The sequence below is a fragment of the Periplaneta americana genome, chromosome 1 (assembly GCF_040183065.1).
Source record: "Periplaneta americana isolate PAMFEO1 chromosome 1, P.americana_PAMFEO1_priV1, whole genome shotgun sequence".
Taxonomy (NCBI): Eukaryota; Metazoa; Arthropoda; class Insecta; order Blattodea; family Blattidae; genus Periplaneta; species Periplaneta americana.
Genome location: NC_091117.1, coordinates 152,798,318 through 152,817,446, shown reverse-complemented (window position 1 = coordinate 152,817,446; position 19,129 = coordinate 152,798,318). Strand labels below are relative to the sequence as shown.

At 36.5% G+C, this 19,129-nt stretch overlaps 1 protein-coding gene and 1 non-coding gene across 3 annotated transcripts in view; both read left to right on the top strand.

Annotated features, from left to right (window-relative positions):
- The first annotated feature begins 1,867 nt into the window (after positions 1-1,867).
- TRNAT-CGU (transfer RNA threonine (anticodon CGU)) lies at positions 1,868-1,940 on the top strand. Its single transcript has one exon. It is a non-coding gene; the product is annotated as a tRNA-Thr (tRNA).
- A 4,682-nt stretch (positions 1,941-6,622) lies between these two features.
- The window catches only part of LOC138702179 (uncharacterized), a 181,929-nt gene continuing 169,422 nt past the window's right edge, over positions 6,623-19,129 (top strand). For both annotated transcript variants that reach the window (XM_069829794.1, XM_069829787.1), the window contains exon 1: positions 6,623-6,970. In XM_069829794.1, the coding sequence (XP_069685895.1) occupies positions 6,664-6,970 (307 nt within the window). In that variant the 5' untranslated portion in view covers positions 6,623-6,663. The remainder of the gene's footprint in view (positions 6,971-19,129) is intronic.

Sequence of the window (19,129 nt, the reverse complement as noted above, 5' to 3'; positions counted from 1 at the left end):
GGGCATATATGTTGACGTATAGGGTAAACATTGGTAATTTCGTGGCAGTGATTATTTCGTGATACTTTTTCTTTGCTCTTTCCTGAACTAACCAGTGGTGTTACGAGATTCAAGTTTCCGCCAAATGATTGCATATGTTGTCCGGTTTCCAGAAACATACAGCTACGCTTTGTGTGACTATTGTAGCTGCTTCAGTGAGCTTTTATGTTTGGAGAGAGCACGTTAACGTCGACTTCTCAGGCGTAGAAATTTTGTGGATGTTTGTAATTACATTACAGGCTTATTACTAAAGGTAAGCATATGATATTTGGTACAATGATTTATTATGTCTTAAATAAATTTTAGGAAATGTTTTTGGAATTTTAGATACAGCTGTAGTCGCCATAGAGGCTTAGCTTTACCGATAGAATCTTAGCTGTTTGAGGCGAAATTTTGTTGAGTATTAAGCGTTACTTTTTATACTATTTTAAAAATTGTATTACAATACGAATTTTAGAAATCTGAAGATAATATGTGACAATAAAAAAGAAAAGGGGGACGCAATGGGTTCAGTGTACTTCTGTTTGTTTGTTATCGTGCTAAGTGCCAATGATAAGTGCTAGATGACTTACTTGCAAGAATTGTGACAGAAGATGGAACATGGCTCCACCATTCTGGACCGGAGACAGACGCAGACAATGGAGTGGTATCATGAAAATTCACCAAAGAAATAGAAATTCAAAAGTGCACCTTCGGCAGGAAAAGTTATAGCTACTGTGTTTTTCGATTCTTGCTTGTGGACATCATGCTACACGGAACCACCATTAATTCTGACGCGGCAACTCTCAAGAAACTTCATGCTCGACTGAGTCATGTTCGACGACATCGGGAGAAGCAGGATGTTCTGCTATTGCACGACAACGCACAGACATATGTCAGTCACAAGACCATAGACCAGATCAGAAAATTCGGATAGACAACACTGAAACATCCGCCTTACAGTCCTGAACTGGCACCTTGCGATTACCATGTCTTTGGTAAACTGAAAGATCCCTTCGCGGAACGAGGTTAGAAGATGACTCCCTTGTGCACGCTGCTAAAGAGTGGCTCAGACGTGTTGGTCCAGACTTTTACCTTGCTGGTCTACAGGCTCTCGTTCCTAGGTTACGTGAGGCAGTTGAAAGGGAAGGGGTTTATGTGGAAAAGTGACATTTTGTTCCTGAAGGATGTATCTACATTCTGTGAAAATAGCAAAGCTGTAGGATAAAAATATAATTTTTAAACAAATGTTATGCATTACTTTTGGAGTTAGGTACCCTATTAATATAGGCTATAGTAAAGTGCGTAGTAAAAGTGTTCACCCTTTCAAAGCAAAGAAGATCCCTTTTTGAATTTCAATTTTTACTTTGATTTCATTCTTATTATGTGTTTATATGTATTTCTATGTTTTCTTGCTATGAATATTAGACGGAATTACTATGTTTGAAGTCTTGTAACAATAAATGAGAATTTCATTTGACTTTAATGAATTTTTCCACAATTCTTCTACCTCTCACGAAATTATCAATGTAATATCATGAAGTTACCAAGATTATCACGAAATAACCAACCTTTTAGCTTGAGTTGTAAAAGTGGTTTTTGGCACTTGTTCAAGAACGTGTCCAATCATTTATGTCTCCAGACTTGTACAGCAAATTATCGTCTTTCAGATGAAAAAGTTGGAATAAGGATATATTTACACATTTGCATTTTACATTAATTTTCATGAAATTATCACGAAATTATCAAAGTTTGCCCTATGCCCAATGTCAACTGCCATTATATTTGGAGTCAGGCCACAAAGGGAAACATTGAAGGAGGAGAATTCGATCCGGTGCTGTGGATTTAATTCGGCGTAGCTCAGTGGTCAGAGCACTTGGTACGTAGAACCAAGAACCCGGGTTCGATCCCCGGCGCCGGAGCGAGTTTTTTTTTCCTCAATATTAATTGTCAATATTACAGATATTATTCTGTAGGACAAATTAATAAATCTATAATAATATTTTCTCCTTGTTTCGTATTTCGAAAATTTCAACGTCTTTTTCCATTTCATGCCCCCTGGATCCGAATGTGTTAGGCTACTCCCATTAAATCTAAGAAAGGCTAAATGAGCCTTTTGTAGAAAAAATATGCAAATGAGTAATTTTTCTTGAATTCGCGCATAAGTAAAATGTATAGAATTATTCAATTTATTTTTATTTTAGTAGGTTATTTTACGACGCTTTATCAACATCTTAGGCTATTTAGCGTCTGAATGAGATGAAGGTGATAATGCCGGTGAAGTGAGTCCAAGGTCCAACACCGAAAGTTACCCAGCATTTGCTCATATTGGGTTGAGGGAAAACTCCGGAAAAAACCTCAACCAGGTAACTTGCCCCGATCGGGAATCGAACCCGGGCCACCTGGTTTCGCGGATAGACGCGCTAACCGAGAATTATTCAATTTGGAACTTTTAAGGAATATGTGTAACCATCCATATACACATAATAAATACTGATATATTCATTTTGGCAGCTGAGTGTACTGTCCATGTCGATCAAGAGAGAACTAAACATATGCATAGTCCAATGTTGCATTTTTGTGACATAACGCTTGTGTTTGTAGTAAGAATGGTGGCGCTCTCTGTAGCTTTTAGAGAAAGACTAGTGATTGTTCTGATGCCCGTCCCTGCTTGCCTGTGAAAGTTTAACACGGACTTAACTATAACACGAACCTCGTCATTGCCACCTCAATCTTCAACTTAATTCGTCACCGATAGAAAAGTATAACACAAATGAAATTGTCAGTACTGAGTCCAATTAATTTAGGGCTATCGTATTCGATAGTGAAGTTTTATTTCAGTCAATGTGTACAGTATAGTGAAACATGTGATACTATGTCGTAAAGGGACATTAACGAGAATTAATTTCATTCAGCAATGAATTGTATAAGATTCTAATTTTACCAGCCTACCTATGAAAAAGTCAGTTTAGCAAGGCTGTCAAAATTATGTAAGTAAATACAACTATTTATGTAGTTTTATTTTGGTTACATTCAGAATTTTATTCTTTTATCCCAGCATGTGTTACTACGTAAATGGTCATAAATTATTTAACATTCTGAGGAATTCTGTGTGTGAAGAGATGAAAAAGTGTGTGAAGTTATTCAGAGAGAGCAATTAACAGACGAATTAGTTTGGGTGCCATGGGCAATAACGTCAATTAAATATGCGTTCATGACATCATGTGTTGTAAAATGGTCTTTTTCAGCCTATAAAAATTCTAAGAGGCATCGTAAAGAGTTTTTTTGTCTCTTTAATCGTAATTTAATTTATTTATTTATTTATTTATTTAATTTATCTATCTGTCTATCTATCTATCTATCTGTCTGTCTGTCTGTCTGTCTGTCTGTCTGTCTCTCTGTCTGCCTGCCTGCCTGCCTGCCTGCCTGCCTATCGATCCATCCATCCATCCATCCATCCATCCATCCATCCATCCATCCATCCATCCATTCAGCCATCTATTTATTTGCTAATAATTGTAACATAAAATATAAATAAACAGAAAAACTTTAGCTCGCCCTGAAAGAGTAGAACTCGTCCTCAGGGGCGGATTCCTGAATTGAAATTAAGAAGTAAATAATTCAATTTGTCTTATGTCTACTACGCAATAAGAATATATAAATTTAAATTTACAATTTTTCAGTTTTTATAAAATCCATACATAACTTTTTAAATTTAATGCTAGAACTATTAAAATTGACAAGATTAGGATATTTAACTATAAATTTGTTATATATTCTTGGGCCTAAATTACTACTATGATTAAATACTGTAGCAGTGTTGCATTTTGGCTTGACTTCAGAAAACTTAGAAATGTGGCTAATTGTAAAGAGAATACTGCAAAAATGTGAAGTATAAAGTTTTAAAGTTTATATGAGTACTACTAGTCTCATTTAAATATACAGTGTGTCTCACCTAACGCTGCGATCTCAAATATTTTCGAAATGAAACAAAATGTGGCAAATCTACTTGTGCAGGCACGTATCCCTGTCATAGGCTCACACAATGAGAGGATATGCACAATCCAAAAACTTAAAATAATATCATTTTCAACTCAAAGTTACCTTTTTTTAAAATGGAACATGTATGTTTTTTTCTATGCACAGTTACTGATAACGGAAGTGATTTTACTTTCCTAAACAAAATACTAGTGGCCTATAGCTCAAAGAAACTTCATTCTTTCTTAATTACATCCAGCATAGAAAACGCACTCACATATAATCAGAAACGTTTTTTTCTGATGAAACTGTGTCACTTTAGCATATATTCAAAGTTACCACCGTTTGCATCAATACACTTGTGGAGATGGTGAACAAGAGAACGTTGCACAGATAGTCTTTATAGCCGGTTTTCAAAATGGATTTCGTTACCAAGCGTAGCTTCCCAAATTCATCACGATATTGGGTGGGCACCAATTCCATACACTGGCAAAAATTTTCATTGTAAGATTTCTTCCTCCAGTGATTCCTTATACATCGACACTACGCCGCGGGACACCGAAAGTTCTTAATCCTAAAATAATTTTAAGCAAACAGTAACTTTCCATATATATATATATATATATATATATATATATATAATATAGGATGAGGTGCAAAAACCAAAAATCTTCGTATCGTAAAAATATAAATAATTTTACCCCAAGCTTCGGGAATTAAACCTTCGTCATGTTAGACATAATCACGATGAATATGTTAACCATGATCATCATTCGACTGATGCCTTTGAACTAGGGATTCGTTCCTACCTCTGTACACTCATGTCATCTTTTCAAAGATCGTTCTTAATGTCTGGAATTCAAAATTTGTTAAATGTATTCACTGGTTGTCACGGAGTGTATAACATGTAGGACCTATACAGAATGTCCCATTTACCTTGACCACCCAAAATAACTTTGTTCGCAAGCACCAAATGAAAAATTGTTTCACTCAAAAGGTATAGGCTAGAACTGAAAGGAGGAAATAATACTGATGGGAAGGCAACCTTGTAGCTCTATTTATTAATGAGATACGAGTACAGCTCATGCATTTTGTCAAGACACTCGCGATGTGCACAGTTTCTGTGGAGGGGGTAGGAGTAGAAAGGACGGTCGGGCGTGTGTCCATAGAGTTCAAGGCAAAAACTAACCCATTCCCCTATAATTCCTAAGTAGACTCATCCGATCTCGTGCGCAGCTCTGTAGGAAGAGTGGGGGGAGTGTCTGAACATACAGCATGAGCTGTAATAACATTGTTTTTTTAAATGACACTATATATTTATTATTCAGTACTTCAGTAAAGCTCGTGAAAACTTGTCCAAAAATGTATTACAGTGGGTCATCCTAATAAACAAAACATTAATAAACGGTACGTTATTATTTGATGTCTTGACGGCATAGTTCCTGTGCGTATTACGTACAAAGGAAGTGATTTGAATTTAAGTTGGTGTAAAAAATACACAGTAGACCTACATTACAGATACCCAGAGTCGCGTAACCCACTCCACGTAGCTTTGGTTTACAGTAAACAAATGAAACCAAATGTAGCACGGACCACTTACTAAGTGTTCAGCGGAATTAAACCAAAGCTATGTTTAATGGGTTACGCGACCCTAAGTATCATCTGAAGTGTACTACATATTGTTTACACCAACTTAAAGTCAAACTATTTTCATACTATACATAGGAACCATGCCGTCAAGGCACCAATAATGTTCCGTTTATTAACGTTCTGTTTATCAGAATGGCCCACTATGACACATTTTTGAAAAGGTATCAACGAGCTTAATTGAAATATTTGATAGTAAATACATAGTGTCATTTAAAGAAATAGTGTTAATACTTGTATCTCATTCACTTTCAGTTCCGTTTCAGTTACCTGTTATCATATCATAATCTCTTCACACGCACGCAAAATAGTCGCTTACTAGCCATACCAACACATAAAACATCAACGAATTCATCATCATACACAATCTCGCTCTCGCGCTTGTGGAATACCCTACCCAGTGACATCAGAGACTGTCGGAATTTAGTAGCGTTCAAAAACAAGCTTTTTAAGCATTTTCTTACTGCGTAGAGTAGGTTTAATTTGTACTTTATAAAAGAAATGCTTCTCTCTTCTTAACTTTTACAATAAACTGTCTAGCTTTTATTAATCAGTTAATCTTTTAGTACTTTGATTTTATTGTATCTGTAAATTTAATATTAATTGTAATTATAATTGTAATTGTATTCTTAATATTGTAGTTGTAATCCCCTGGTAGAGAGGAAGAGAAGGCCTGATGGCCTTATCTCTACCAGGTTAAATAAGTAAATAAATAAATACATAAATAAATAAATAAATAATAAATAACACTACAAAGTTGCCTCTCTATCAGTATTATTTCCCCCTTTCAGTTATACACCTATTGTGTCAAACAATTTTTTATTTGGTGCTTGCGTACAAAGTTATTTTGAGTGGTCAAGGTAAATGGGACACTCTGTATACTCCTATAGCTCGATAGACGTTGTTTTGTTTTTGTTTTTGCTAGTCAAAACGAATGTCTTTGAGACTTGTCTCTTTTGTTCAACAGGTGATCCTCTTAAATTGCCATGTCACCACGGCGGGAAACGTCCTGAAGAGAGGATGTCAGCCCCTGCGACGCCCTCGGAGCAGCCCCCTCCTCCCGCACCCCCGCTCGAGATCAGTGCCTCTATCATCACAGCGGGCAGTCAGGATATTATCTCATCCGATTCAGTGGTGCAGAGTTCCCATAAGTTGGATGATGGGGGTGACGGGTCTCCACTACCCCCGGCGCTGCCTCCGAGACCCCCGCCTCGACCGAGGCAGCCGCAGGGTGGTGCGGCAGGGGCTGCAGCCCTCGCACAGCTCGCCTCGGCGGATCAGCTGGAAGAGCTGGCCCCGGGGCTCGAACAGCAGATTCGAGCTAGAGGTAAGTCAAAAGAGAAACAATTATGTATCAGGTTCATACTTGCAGTACACTCCTCTTCTTAGTACATGTTCTGTGCCCGATTATTAATCAGTCACGCGACATCCTTAGAGATCTGTCTGATTTTCACTAAATTTACGGTGTCGCGGTATCACTAGAGAATTTTACTAGTTTCTATTTTAGATACTACAGAGCACAGTAGGCTGGTATCCTGTATAGCAGGCCTGGGCAACAAGTCGATCGCGATCGACTGGTAGATCACGGCCTGTTTTTTCTGTTGACCAATATTGTGTTCTTAACATGTAATATGTTCTCTTTATAGATTTACGATGATATAACAATATTGTTTCGGGGAATTCTATTACAGACGTGTGCAAATTATTAGACTCAGCACCACATTTTTTACATTTTCATAATTATCATGAATTATTTGCCATAAAATAATTCTGTAAGATTCTATGCGACTCGATCAGTACAAAAAAGTCCTAGAAACACGAATTCTTCCACAAATGAGGGGCTGGTTTTCTGATGGTGAATGTATCTCCATGCAAGTTACAGCACCCTGTCACAAAGCCAGCTCAGTAACTAATTTTCTGGCTGAAAATAAATAGACGTCCTTCCGTGGCCAGATAACAGCCCAGACGCAAATCCAATTGAAAATCTTTGGTCATTCGTAAAGTGAAAACTTAAAAAAAAAAAAACCATTACCACCAAGGTGGACCTCATAGAATTACTTATCCAAATATGGCACAGAGATGAAGACGTCAAGAAACAATGTGAAAATCTCATGAACAGCATGCCAAACCGCATAAAATTGAAGGGTTCAGAACCATAGTGGGCCAAGCGCCATTTACTAAAACCGTAGAAAACAAGGGTTAAAATGAAGTTATTACCATAATTCAATGGAAACATATAGCAAGTAATATAAAGTATACACATTGAAACTAAATGATATGTCAATCTTCATTAAATTACGGTATTCACTTAACTGTAACCCTTGCTTTCTATGTTTTTAATAAATGGCGCTTGGCCCACTATGGCTCTGAACCCTTCAATTTATGATAAAGAACTAAGGGTTTCATATTAAATATTAATTCTTGCAAACAGTGTGTAATAAATGGGTTTTGTAGAATAAATGTTACTTGAATTTTATATATATATATATATATATATATATATATATACACTATCTACCAAAAAGTAATTGGGCACCTTTTTTACCCATTCGGAACCTCGTGGTGCCACCTCTTGTTGTTATAACAGCAGCCACCCTGTCAGACATGCTCTCCACTAGTTTGTGTAGGATATCCACTGGAATGCGTCGCCATTCCTCTTGCAACATGGCACTCAGTTGGACAATGGAAATTGGCCCCATGTTTCGGCGGCTACTATGCAGTGGTATGCAGACAATAATGTTCACCGGTTGGACTGGTCTGCACAGAGTCCTGATCTCAATCCCATTGAGCATCTTTGGGACAAATTGGACCGGCGGTTGAGATCTTGGGAGATGCGGCCAACTTCCATTGTCCAACTGAGTGCCATTTTGCGAGAGGAATGGCAACGAATTTCAGTGGATATCCTACACAAACTAGTGGAGAGCATGCCTGACAGGGTGGCTGCTGTTATAGCAACAAGAGATGGTACCACAAGGTTCTGAAGGACAAAAACAGTGCCCAATTACTTTTTGGTAGATAGTGTATATATATATATATATATATATATATATATATATATATATATAATCGTTTGAGTCTAGTAATTTGCACACGTCTGTACTAATGCGAAAGGTTGACACCACTGTCGACCAATCACAGATGATCGATTATTATCGATTGTTGTATTCGAATTTTTTTGATATTGTTTAGATTGTACGCATGCGAAACATGATGCATGAACAAACAATGATCTTCCGCCTGTGTTTATAGTTAACGAACGCTAATTTAGAGATTTTTGTTTTAGTTGTGATACATAATGAGTGCAGCAAAGAAAAGTAAAACACATCACTTCCATGGCGACTGGGAAAGTGAATTGTTCTTTACTATGGTTAGAGATAAGTGTTGCTGTTTATTTTGCCAAGCCTCTGTGTCGTTGCCAAAGAAAGGGAATATAATGCGACGTTATAATGCTGTCTATCGCAGCAAATATGATCGAGATTTTCCACAGAAAAGTGAATTACGTAACTATAAGTTGAAAGAACTGAAATCCAAACTGACAGCTCAACAAATGTTGCTGTCAAAGCCAACAACACGTTCTAACAATGTTACGATGGCCTCATTTAAAGCAAGTAACTTAATCTCTGGGAGATTTAAATCGTAAAACTTCTGACAGCTCAAATCTCACTGATAAACATTTGGAAGATTTTTTGAGGCTTGCTCTAACAAACTAGCCCCCGATTTTCAATTCAACACTTTGGTGAATACAATGCAGACACAGACATCACATTGATTCAAGAAGGCAGGTACAAATTTATTAGAGCCTATTGTATTTTGTGTATTTTATAATATATCTGCATTTAGTTTTAAAGAAAAAATGGATTGTTTTTAGCACTATGGAATATTGCCTTCTTGTAACTTAGCAATATGCAACAGTACATCTTTTTTTTTTTTTTAGTATTGGAAGTAGGTCATCTATGGCAGGCCTGGGCAACAAGTAGATCACCTATGGCTTAAAGTTGCGTTGACCTGCGGTATAGCAATCGAACTAATAGCGTCAGACGAAACGGTGGGCGTTCTGAGAATTTTGCTCACTGCACTAATCGGTCGAATATTGTGTGATTCTTTAATAGTCACGTACTTAATATGATATAGGAACTTCCCACCTCGAAACATGGGTCTAGGTAAGAACGGTAACTACTATATCAACGAAGACAGTCTCCACTAATAATATTGTAAATGACAGTAGATGCCTCATCAAAAGAGTGATAAAATCGTAATAAGAATTTAGCTATCTTTAATAAGTTTCGTCATGATTTCTGTCATAAGAAGTCTCGGTATGCCAACATCGCACCTTAAATATCTGCAGTGCTCGGGAAAAGTGACATAAGTCAGTTTCCACAAACCTTTTTTGATAATTTATTGACAACTTACACTGGTTTATGTCGATTTGATTTTTTTCTGTATGAATTATTGTAATGGGAGAAATACCTATGTATTTTTTTCCAAGCGAGCAGATGTTCCGTAAGTTGTCAATAAATTATCAAAAAAGGTTTGTGGAAACTGACTTATGTCACTTTTCCCAAGCACTGTAGATATGGTCTTTCATATCTTGTTATTTAACATGTGTGTATATATTCAATGTCTACCCACTTCACTTGCGTGATTCTGGTTCTGAATTTTTAAAACAGATGGCTGAACTGTAACCCATTTTCAAGCTGCACACCACTTCGGCGGGTCACGCTATGCAAGATGTGTATCTGTGGAGACTTATGTCGTGTACTTGACTGAGTGTGTGTGCAAGTGTAGTGTAGGGAATGATGAAGATTTGGAAGGGAGAAAGGGAAATCCGGTGCCGGAACGTAACCTACTTCTGTCGAGATTTGAGACTTAACCCAGGCATATTAGTGCATAATCTAGTGATTGGCAGCTGTGCAACGCCATCTCTCGTAAGGTAGAAATTTTACATGAAAATTTCTGACCTAGCCAGGAATCGAACCTGGGTCGGCTAGTCTGGAGGAAGACACGCTACCACACAGTTAACTCGGCGGACTTATTATTTAACTTATGACTCAAGTGTCATTCTTTGTCGAAAATAATTTCCCCTCCCAATACACGATTTCGAATTGTTTTTGCAAATGATTTCTTCTCCCAATAGACCATTTAGATGTGTTTTTGCAAATGATTCGTCCTCTCAACTATTTCGGATTGTTTTTGCAAATGAGCTCTGTCCCCAATAGACTATTTCGGATTGTTTTTGCGCATGATTTCTCCTCTCAGTACACTATTTTGGATTGTTTTTGCAAATAATTTCTCCTCCTAATAGATTATTTAGGATTGTTTTTGCAAATAATTTCTCCTCTCAATAAACTATTTCGGATTGTTTTTGCAAATGATTTTTTCTCTTAATAGATTATTTTGGATTGTTTTTGCAAATAATTACTCATCCTAATAGATTATTTCGAATTATTTCTGCAAATGACTCTTCTTCCCAGTGGACGAGTTCGGATTGTTTTTGTAAAAAGTCTTCTTCCTCTAGACGATTTCAAATTATTTTTGTAATGATTTACCCACCTAATGGGCAATTTCGGATTAAAAAAATGATTTCTCCCAATTTCTCGAATTGTTTTCGCGAGATTTCGGATTGCTCATACAAATGGCTTCCCCTGTCATTAAATGATTTCGGATTGTTTTTGCGGATGATTTCCCCTCCTATAGACTATTTCGAATTGTTTTTGCAAATGGGTTTTCCTCTCAATAGACTCTTTCGGATTTTTTCTGCAAATGATTTCTCCTCCCAATAGGTCATTTGGATCATTTTTTTTTACAAATGATTACTCATCCCAATGGACGATTTTGTATTATTTTTGCAAATCGTTTTCACTCCCAAAAGAATATTTCGGATTGTTTTTAAGGACTTCTTCTCCTAATAGATGATTGCTAATTGTTTTTGCAAGATTTCGAACTGCTTTTACAAATGGTTTCCTCTTCCAATAGACGATTTAGGATTATTTTTTGCAAATAATTTCGCCTCCAATAGAAGATTTTGTATTGTTGTTGCAAATAGTTTTTTCTCCCAATATATGAATTCGAATTCTTTTTAGCCAGTACCTGATGTCTGTGACATAGCTTATCTATAATAGGAAGTGAATGTTAAATTGAAACCTATTTTCCTACTATGGAAAATGTGCTGAAGTTGCTATTGTTGGATGAAATTACAATTTAATATTGCACGCGACGTTTCATGCGTATAATCCCGCGTGAATAGTGTCAACACGAAGACCAACCCTCGTTCCATTCTATTAATAGTGTGTTGGAGTTGGTATTACAGAATAAAATGTTACAGAAATATCGCACGCTAATAGGCGTGATAAACTGGCATAATAGCCGTTACAGTAATGCATTCGCTTCATAATGGTGCATGAGCAGTTCGTAGCCTATAGCTACTCGATTGTACCGTCAACAAGCGAAGACATCCCTCAATGTGGCATGCGAGAACATAAAATGTGGTGGTGATTTTGGTTGAAATACTGTTAGTACACAGGGTGGAAGGTAACCTTTTACAATCCTTCACACACATAACAAATCATGTCATTTGGGAACGTTTTGTCAAATAATATGTTTTTCATACGACCAATAGTTTTTGTAATATTTCAAGAAAACGAGTGTTGCAATGTTGCAATGTTGTAGACAGTAGCAGTGTTTACTTCGCGAGATCACTGCAGCCCAGCATACTGAATGCCGCTCCAGTCATCTACTTGGCAGGGGTGTTGAGAGGATGTACACACATAGCGTTTTGTAAACAAAAACATTTGTTGAGAATGCAGTCAAATCAAAATTTATGTAATCGTAACACGTTAAATATACGGATTATGTTATTCGTTATCTATGATGAAACGTTCGTTATTGTATCGTTTCAGAACTAAATTTAGTACGAACAAACACGTAGTTTCCCTTACACTTTAAGGCAATTTCATCAATAATACAGTAGAATGAAAAATTATGCATAAAACAAAATTAATCCTTCAAATACAGTACCGGTATTATTTTACATTGAGGATCACACAGTTGATGTCACTCCACCTCAATACAAGACAATGTTTGGAAGAAATAAACAACTTTGAAACTAAATGAAAATGATACACATTAATGTGAGGTACTTGTTAAATTTTGTACACCATTCTCTACAGTGTCTTTTAAAAATGTCCACCAGTTGCGTGTCTACAACTTTTACACTCCTGATCCAGTTATCTGTCACGGTATAAGCGAGCAGCTGCAGCGGCATTGTGACCAGTTTCGCCATAAATTAATAAAATGTCCAGATGCTCACGATTACAAAACTGTGGCATCTCGTTGTGTTTCAACTGCTTCGAACTGCACGTAGCCTGCAACTAATGGCGAAGTGAATGTAAGCGTATCGTCCGCTCCGTACATCTAGCACGGCCACATGGTTTGCGTACGTAAGAAACAGTGTTGCCAGCGTGTCACAGCCCTGTTCCCATGCAATGTGTATACGACTATTAACGCGATTTATTCGAAATTTGTATTATTTTCCATGCAAATAGTACTGTTGCATGGCCATACATAGCTTACTCTATCATCCTACATGAGATAAAAATCCAATTTTGAGCAGTTTCATTAAAAATAATTAAACATAATTTCAAGTTACAAAAGACCATTTTTTTTTTCGAAAATAGCCCTTCTGGGAACAAAATACTATTAGACTTTCTTCTTTGTCATAATTCGATATATCATATCCCAGAAGGATTGTAAAAGGTTACCTTCCACCCTGTATTACAAGGGGCACTCTAGCAGCAGGATTTCTATACCAACACTCTGAAATACCGGCAATGAACTGTAGAAATTCTCCTAAAATGACAAAAAGTTTAGAAAAAAAAAACATTTTTTTCTATATTCAGAAACACATTTCCGTAGTATTTCTATCGGACTTAATTTTAGCAGCGGCATTCTGAAGAGGAATCCTGTCTAAGACAGGGTTGCTGGGCTGAGGCTTTTTCGGTGCTCGAGGCTCCGTCAGTCAGAGCCGCGTACTGAAAGGTGAGGCGTCTTCTGTTCTTGTAGCGAACAGAGCGCGGACCATGTAAATGCGAGCGGCGTTGCTCTGTGGAGACGAATCTAAAAAGAAACTACGGGGTTCGTACAGAATATTACGCGAAAGCATGGGATTCATGGGTAGGAAAAGTAGTGGTGGAGATTACAAATGGAATGCAATCCCCCTCTATTGCCTACAATGCAATACATAAGCAGAGAAATATAAACAAAGCGAATTCATTGTGTTCAACGGAGTAGAGTTGATAGACTATTACCATACTCTGCTTTTTGTATGCTACTAGTTCTGTGTACATTTTAGGTGAATGTCATTAAGCTAAATCGCGATTAATAGTGTATTCTTTACGTTTAACATCTGAAATCTAATAAAGCGTAGAGAGTAGACCCTAATAACGATCATCCTCCGCGTAAAAGAGGCAAGACGGAGTTTTCAGTCAAGGGCGATTTCCTACTTTAGGTGCTTTTATTGCAAATGTGTTTCCACTCTTCGCGACCACTTATATTAATTAATTTGTGAAGCTCCGTTTTTTTTATTAATGAAATTAACAAAGTCTCATATTCGTAGCAGAATGTCGGATAAACACTTGTTTAATTATTTCCGGCTAATGACGGCTAAGAAAATTAACGCAAACATTCATGAACTTGTTATGAAGAAAATGCGTTGTCAGCTTTCTGCGAAAGCGGTTTGTTCCTCCAAAATGTGAGATGTAAATAAATATATTTGACGGAAATAAGTACATTTATTATTCCAGTAAGCGCTGGAAAACACTGATTGCATTTTTTTCACATGAATTCATTTCTGAACAAAAAAAGCGCTTGTTCAATCGATCAATCGTTTATTAATGTCATGAGCAACAGTTTGTTGCAATATACATAAAATATACTAAATTACAAGAGATATAAGATAATATTTGACACAAAATGTAAAAATAGATGAATACAACAATACAAATGAAATAACAATACTAGTAATAATATTAACAATAATAACCAATAATAATCGTAATAATATAGAGCACTGCAGCTTAGAAATTTAGAATACATTTACAGTGGAATCAAGAAATTCACTAATACTATAGAATGGATGGTTGATTAACCGGTTATACAAAACAGATTTAAATTGTATATAACTTGCATCATGTGTCTTTTGTGGTAACTTATTAAACAATGTTATAGCAATAGAATTGAACCATTTTTTGGACTTACTTGATACAGAGTTGACTAAAAGACATTTCATACAAGTTGAGAGGATGCGAAGGCATTTCTTTCCCCTTCTACTTGCCCGGAGTTCGTCAGTAACAGACCGGTAGCTGTTACATCTTATACCTGCACCCCCCAAGTTGTACAGACAAGGAAATAAAATATTAAATAAAGTACATAAGTGGATATAAAATACAGTGACACAGATGTTTGAAAATTACATGTTGCATTATATTTTCGTGTCATTCTTACAATATTTTCAACTAATAATTAATTAAATTAAGAGACGTTAGTTTGTATTATGAAGTCGGGGGGAGTGACACAGTACAGATTGTCCGTTGTATATGCTTAGAGTAGGAACTATCGGTGAAGAAAACATTTATCTTCTGCTGTCAGTAGCTTTTTAATGTGCCAGTTGATATAAACAACAATAAAATGAAACGCAAATGCTTAGTATAGATTTTCGAAATATAGATTACTGGTAAACATTTTCAATAATAAGAATTTTCACTATGTTCAAAGTCAATTAGTCGAACCTTAGTAAGATAGCCAGTAGCATCTTCCACTTCACGGACGGTAAAGAGTGTGAGTAGAGGGGAAAGCCTATCAACCAAACTGAAATGGGAATTAATCTTTTAATATCGTGCGTTCGCAGGCTTCCCCTACCCCTTGCGCTGGTGAGAACCATTTGGCTTGTCGGCCTGATTAGCGCAGTTGGTATAGCGCTGGCCTTCTATGCGCGAGGTTGCGGGTTCGATCCCGGGCCAGGTCGATGACATTTAAGTGTGCTTAAATGCGACAGGCTCATGTCAGTAGATTTACTGGTATGTAAAATAACTTCTGCGGGACAAAATTCCAGCACACCGGCGACACTGATATAATCTCGGCAGTTGCGAGCGTCGCTAAATAAAACATAACATTTAATAACTATTCGGCTATCTTCGGTCAACGCGGCTACATCCTTGACAGTAACTATAACATTCTAGCGGCTCTGCCGGGAGCCTCAATTCGGCATCCCTTGGTCTAAAACGTCAAATTTTGGACCAACGTCACGAAATGAACGATGATTCGAGTCTTTATGCGAGAAGAAATTTTCTCACGACATTTTGGCCAGAGGGTGGTACCGGTGTCCACCCAGCATCGTGATGAATTTGGAGTTACCAGTAAGTAGCGAAATTCGGTTTCGCAAGCCATCTATACTTAACGCCTAGAGGGATAGTTCTAAGTATTCGTTACGCACGTACTGGTTGGATGATCGTTCACCTCTGCTGAGGCATTTTGACGTGAGGTCGTCTTGCACAACTTTCTAACTGTTGCTCTGTTTGTGAATATTGGCTCTAGGCATATGTATGTCACTCCATTAACCCTTAAATTGGCAAAACTTCATTTCTCACACTAATTTATTAAACCTTGCCGGAGACAGAGAGGAATCCAGAAAGGATAGCTGCCCTTAAAAAGGGGGTATTAATACCGAGCGGTAACAGCACCTGAATTAATTGTAGATCAACAATATTCTATTTTTAATTTTTATTTTATTTTATTTTATTTTATTTTTATTTATTTGGGGAGGGGCAGCAATCCTCAAAAGGAATAATTTATTTTTCATATACTATAGAATTGTACAGATGGTTATTTACAATTAACAAGGAATGTCTTAAAACATTAATGGCTATATCTTGAAGTTCCAAAAGATCGATATGGAAAGTATGAAAGAAATTGATACAAAATCTTGAGACAGTGCCCCTTGCACCAAAGAGCAATGTCCATATTTTATATGTTCTATAATGTTATACTATTGTGAAATTTTAATTTCCTTACCAATTTTTTTCTATTGTTCTATTAAAATTACAGCATATAGCCTATTAACTTGTTGTATCCTATAGGATACTTTGTGAATTTAAGGGTTAAGCTTGAGCAATATATTTTTCGATTTATAATAACAATAATAATAATAATAATAATAATAATAATGATAATAATAATAATAATAATAATAACGTATAATATTTTTTCTGAACACAGCAGTTTATAACAATTCGTTGAATACAGAATTGAAGCGAAATACTCTTGTGAAATTGTAACCGTCTTTGTATATCGTGTGCAGTTGCCTTTCTCCATTTGATCTCTTACTGCGAAAGACGTAACGAGATTTGTGGATGCATCCGCAGAGTTTATTACCACGCCTTGGTATATAATGAGCTCCATCCTCTGGCGCTGATGGGCTGCCCGTCAGAATGTCGATACCCATTTCAGTGTCTGATCCATCATCATACCTTTCAACTCGTCTCCCCTCATGCTCCAGCAACTATATCAAGTTTGTGTAAGTCGTGGGTATACGAGTGTATAACGTGGAAAGATTTTGTTTGGTCACATTACTAGAATCAAGATATGTATCTACTGTACTGCTCAGTGACATACACGGCGAGTAAGTTTTATTTTCAATTAAAAAAAAAAAAGAATTCGGATGACCTAAAAATCATTCCCGAGATTTTCATAGAATTACATCCTATTATTATCCTTGATACGGAAGTCTGAGAGTTCAAACTCGGTGAAGGGCGGTAATAGTTCATAACATGGGTTTCTTCGGAAGGCAAGTAAAGCTGGGAAGTTCTTGTCGTAGATCAGTGGTGACCAAAGCAGGTGTCGTGATTACATCGTGGAATCACACTCTGTCTCTGCAAGCAGTAAGGGATGGTTTCGTAAAGAATGAGAAGGAGAACATTTTTGTTGTTCTGTCGGACAAAATGTAAGATGTTTACTTTGCTCAACGGTTCAATTAGGACTATATAGAAATATTAATTGCCACGCTGAATAATTGAATAATGTATATTATTATTATTATTATTATTATTATTATTATTATTATTATTATTATTGTTATTACTAGTACTACTACTACTACTACTACTACTACTACTACTACTGCTACTACTACTGTACGTGCATGAATATTGATAGCCTATATTTAGATCTTCTCCCTAGAAGGATAAAATTATTAGGTTTTATCTCGATTTTAAACTTCTTAATCTTTTAATGAGGGTAACTATTTATTAGTTATTCATTTAATAATAATATTGTAGAAAACTGGTTCAATATTATGTGCCAACGAACTCTTAAACGCCAGAAATTGACATGCCTTAAATTATAGCCAGGAATAGAAAGATGAGATAAATAAATGTAAGGAAGTCAGTTACCTAATGGGGTTTGAAATATCTCGTGCTCTAAAGCCTTTCAATAGAACAGAATTTCTCAAAAGAGTAATAATTAAAATAGCTTAAATAACTTGTCCATAGGAAGTTTTTAATTTTGAAAAACTACGAATTTCTCGACCAAGTATCGAGAGAACAATTTAGGAAATTCCTGATTGTATTCAAGAGGAAGGTTAAAAAAAGAAGCAAGAAAAATCGAATATTATTCACTGGCTCTTGATGACAGCAGTGACATTACTGATACAGCAAAGCTTGAGATTTTTATCCGCGGGATTGATCAAGATGTTAGTGCAGGAACCACCACTGGTTGTAATTTTCATGTCAAGTATCTTTCCTCCGTCTCCTTACTTCATAGGCTGTCTGTCGCATGTAATCACTGCAGCTCGAGGTTTGGTCACCACTGTCGTAGATTGACGATGTCACAATTTGAATATAGCATGTGTCCAAATGAGTGATCTAAGAAATACAATTATTTAGACCATATCATACTAGCTAATTATGTCACGCCTGATAACGATAACAAAAAATACAGAGCGTTCGCCAGGAAACAGGTTCCGTTCATATCGAACACAACTGCCGAGGAAACCGTGTGTAGGTCTATATTTCCTTTCGCTCGAGCGTGAGAAGGTTTGTATTGCACTAGTATGGACAGATAACTAAGGAACAAAGTTTGGACACCAAAACATTGCCTAGAAGCGGCTACAGGTTTAAGAAACATTGACTATAAGTTGACGTTAGTTATTTACTTTAACGATGCACATTCATGGCAATGGAAATACACGGTAGAACATCGAATAGGAGTAGTATAAAAAGTGTAGTGCTGTAGTTTTACGGAAATATCCTAGCGTTCAACAACCATTTAATTCAACAATCCAGAAGTTAATGAAAATAGTGAGAGAAACCGGCTCGCCTTTAAATACTAACAAGAGAAGACGCATAAATCGCGTTCCAAATGAAGAGAAAAACTCCATAACATAGACTAGGTCTATAAGCTAGAACAGTCTTCCACGAAATCGTTAAGAGAGTTACTT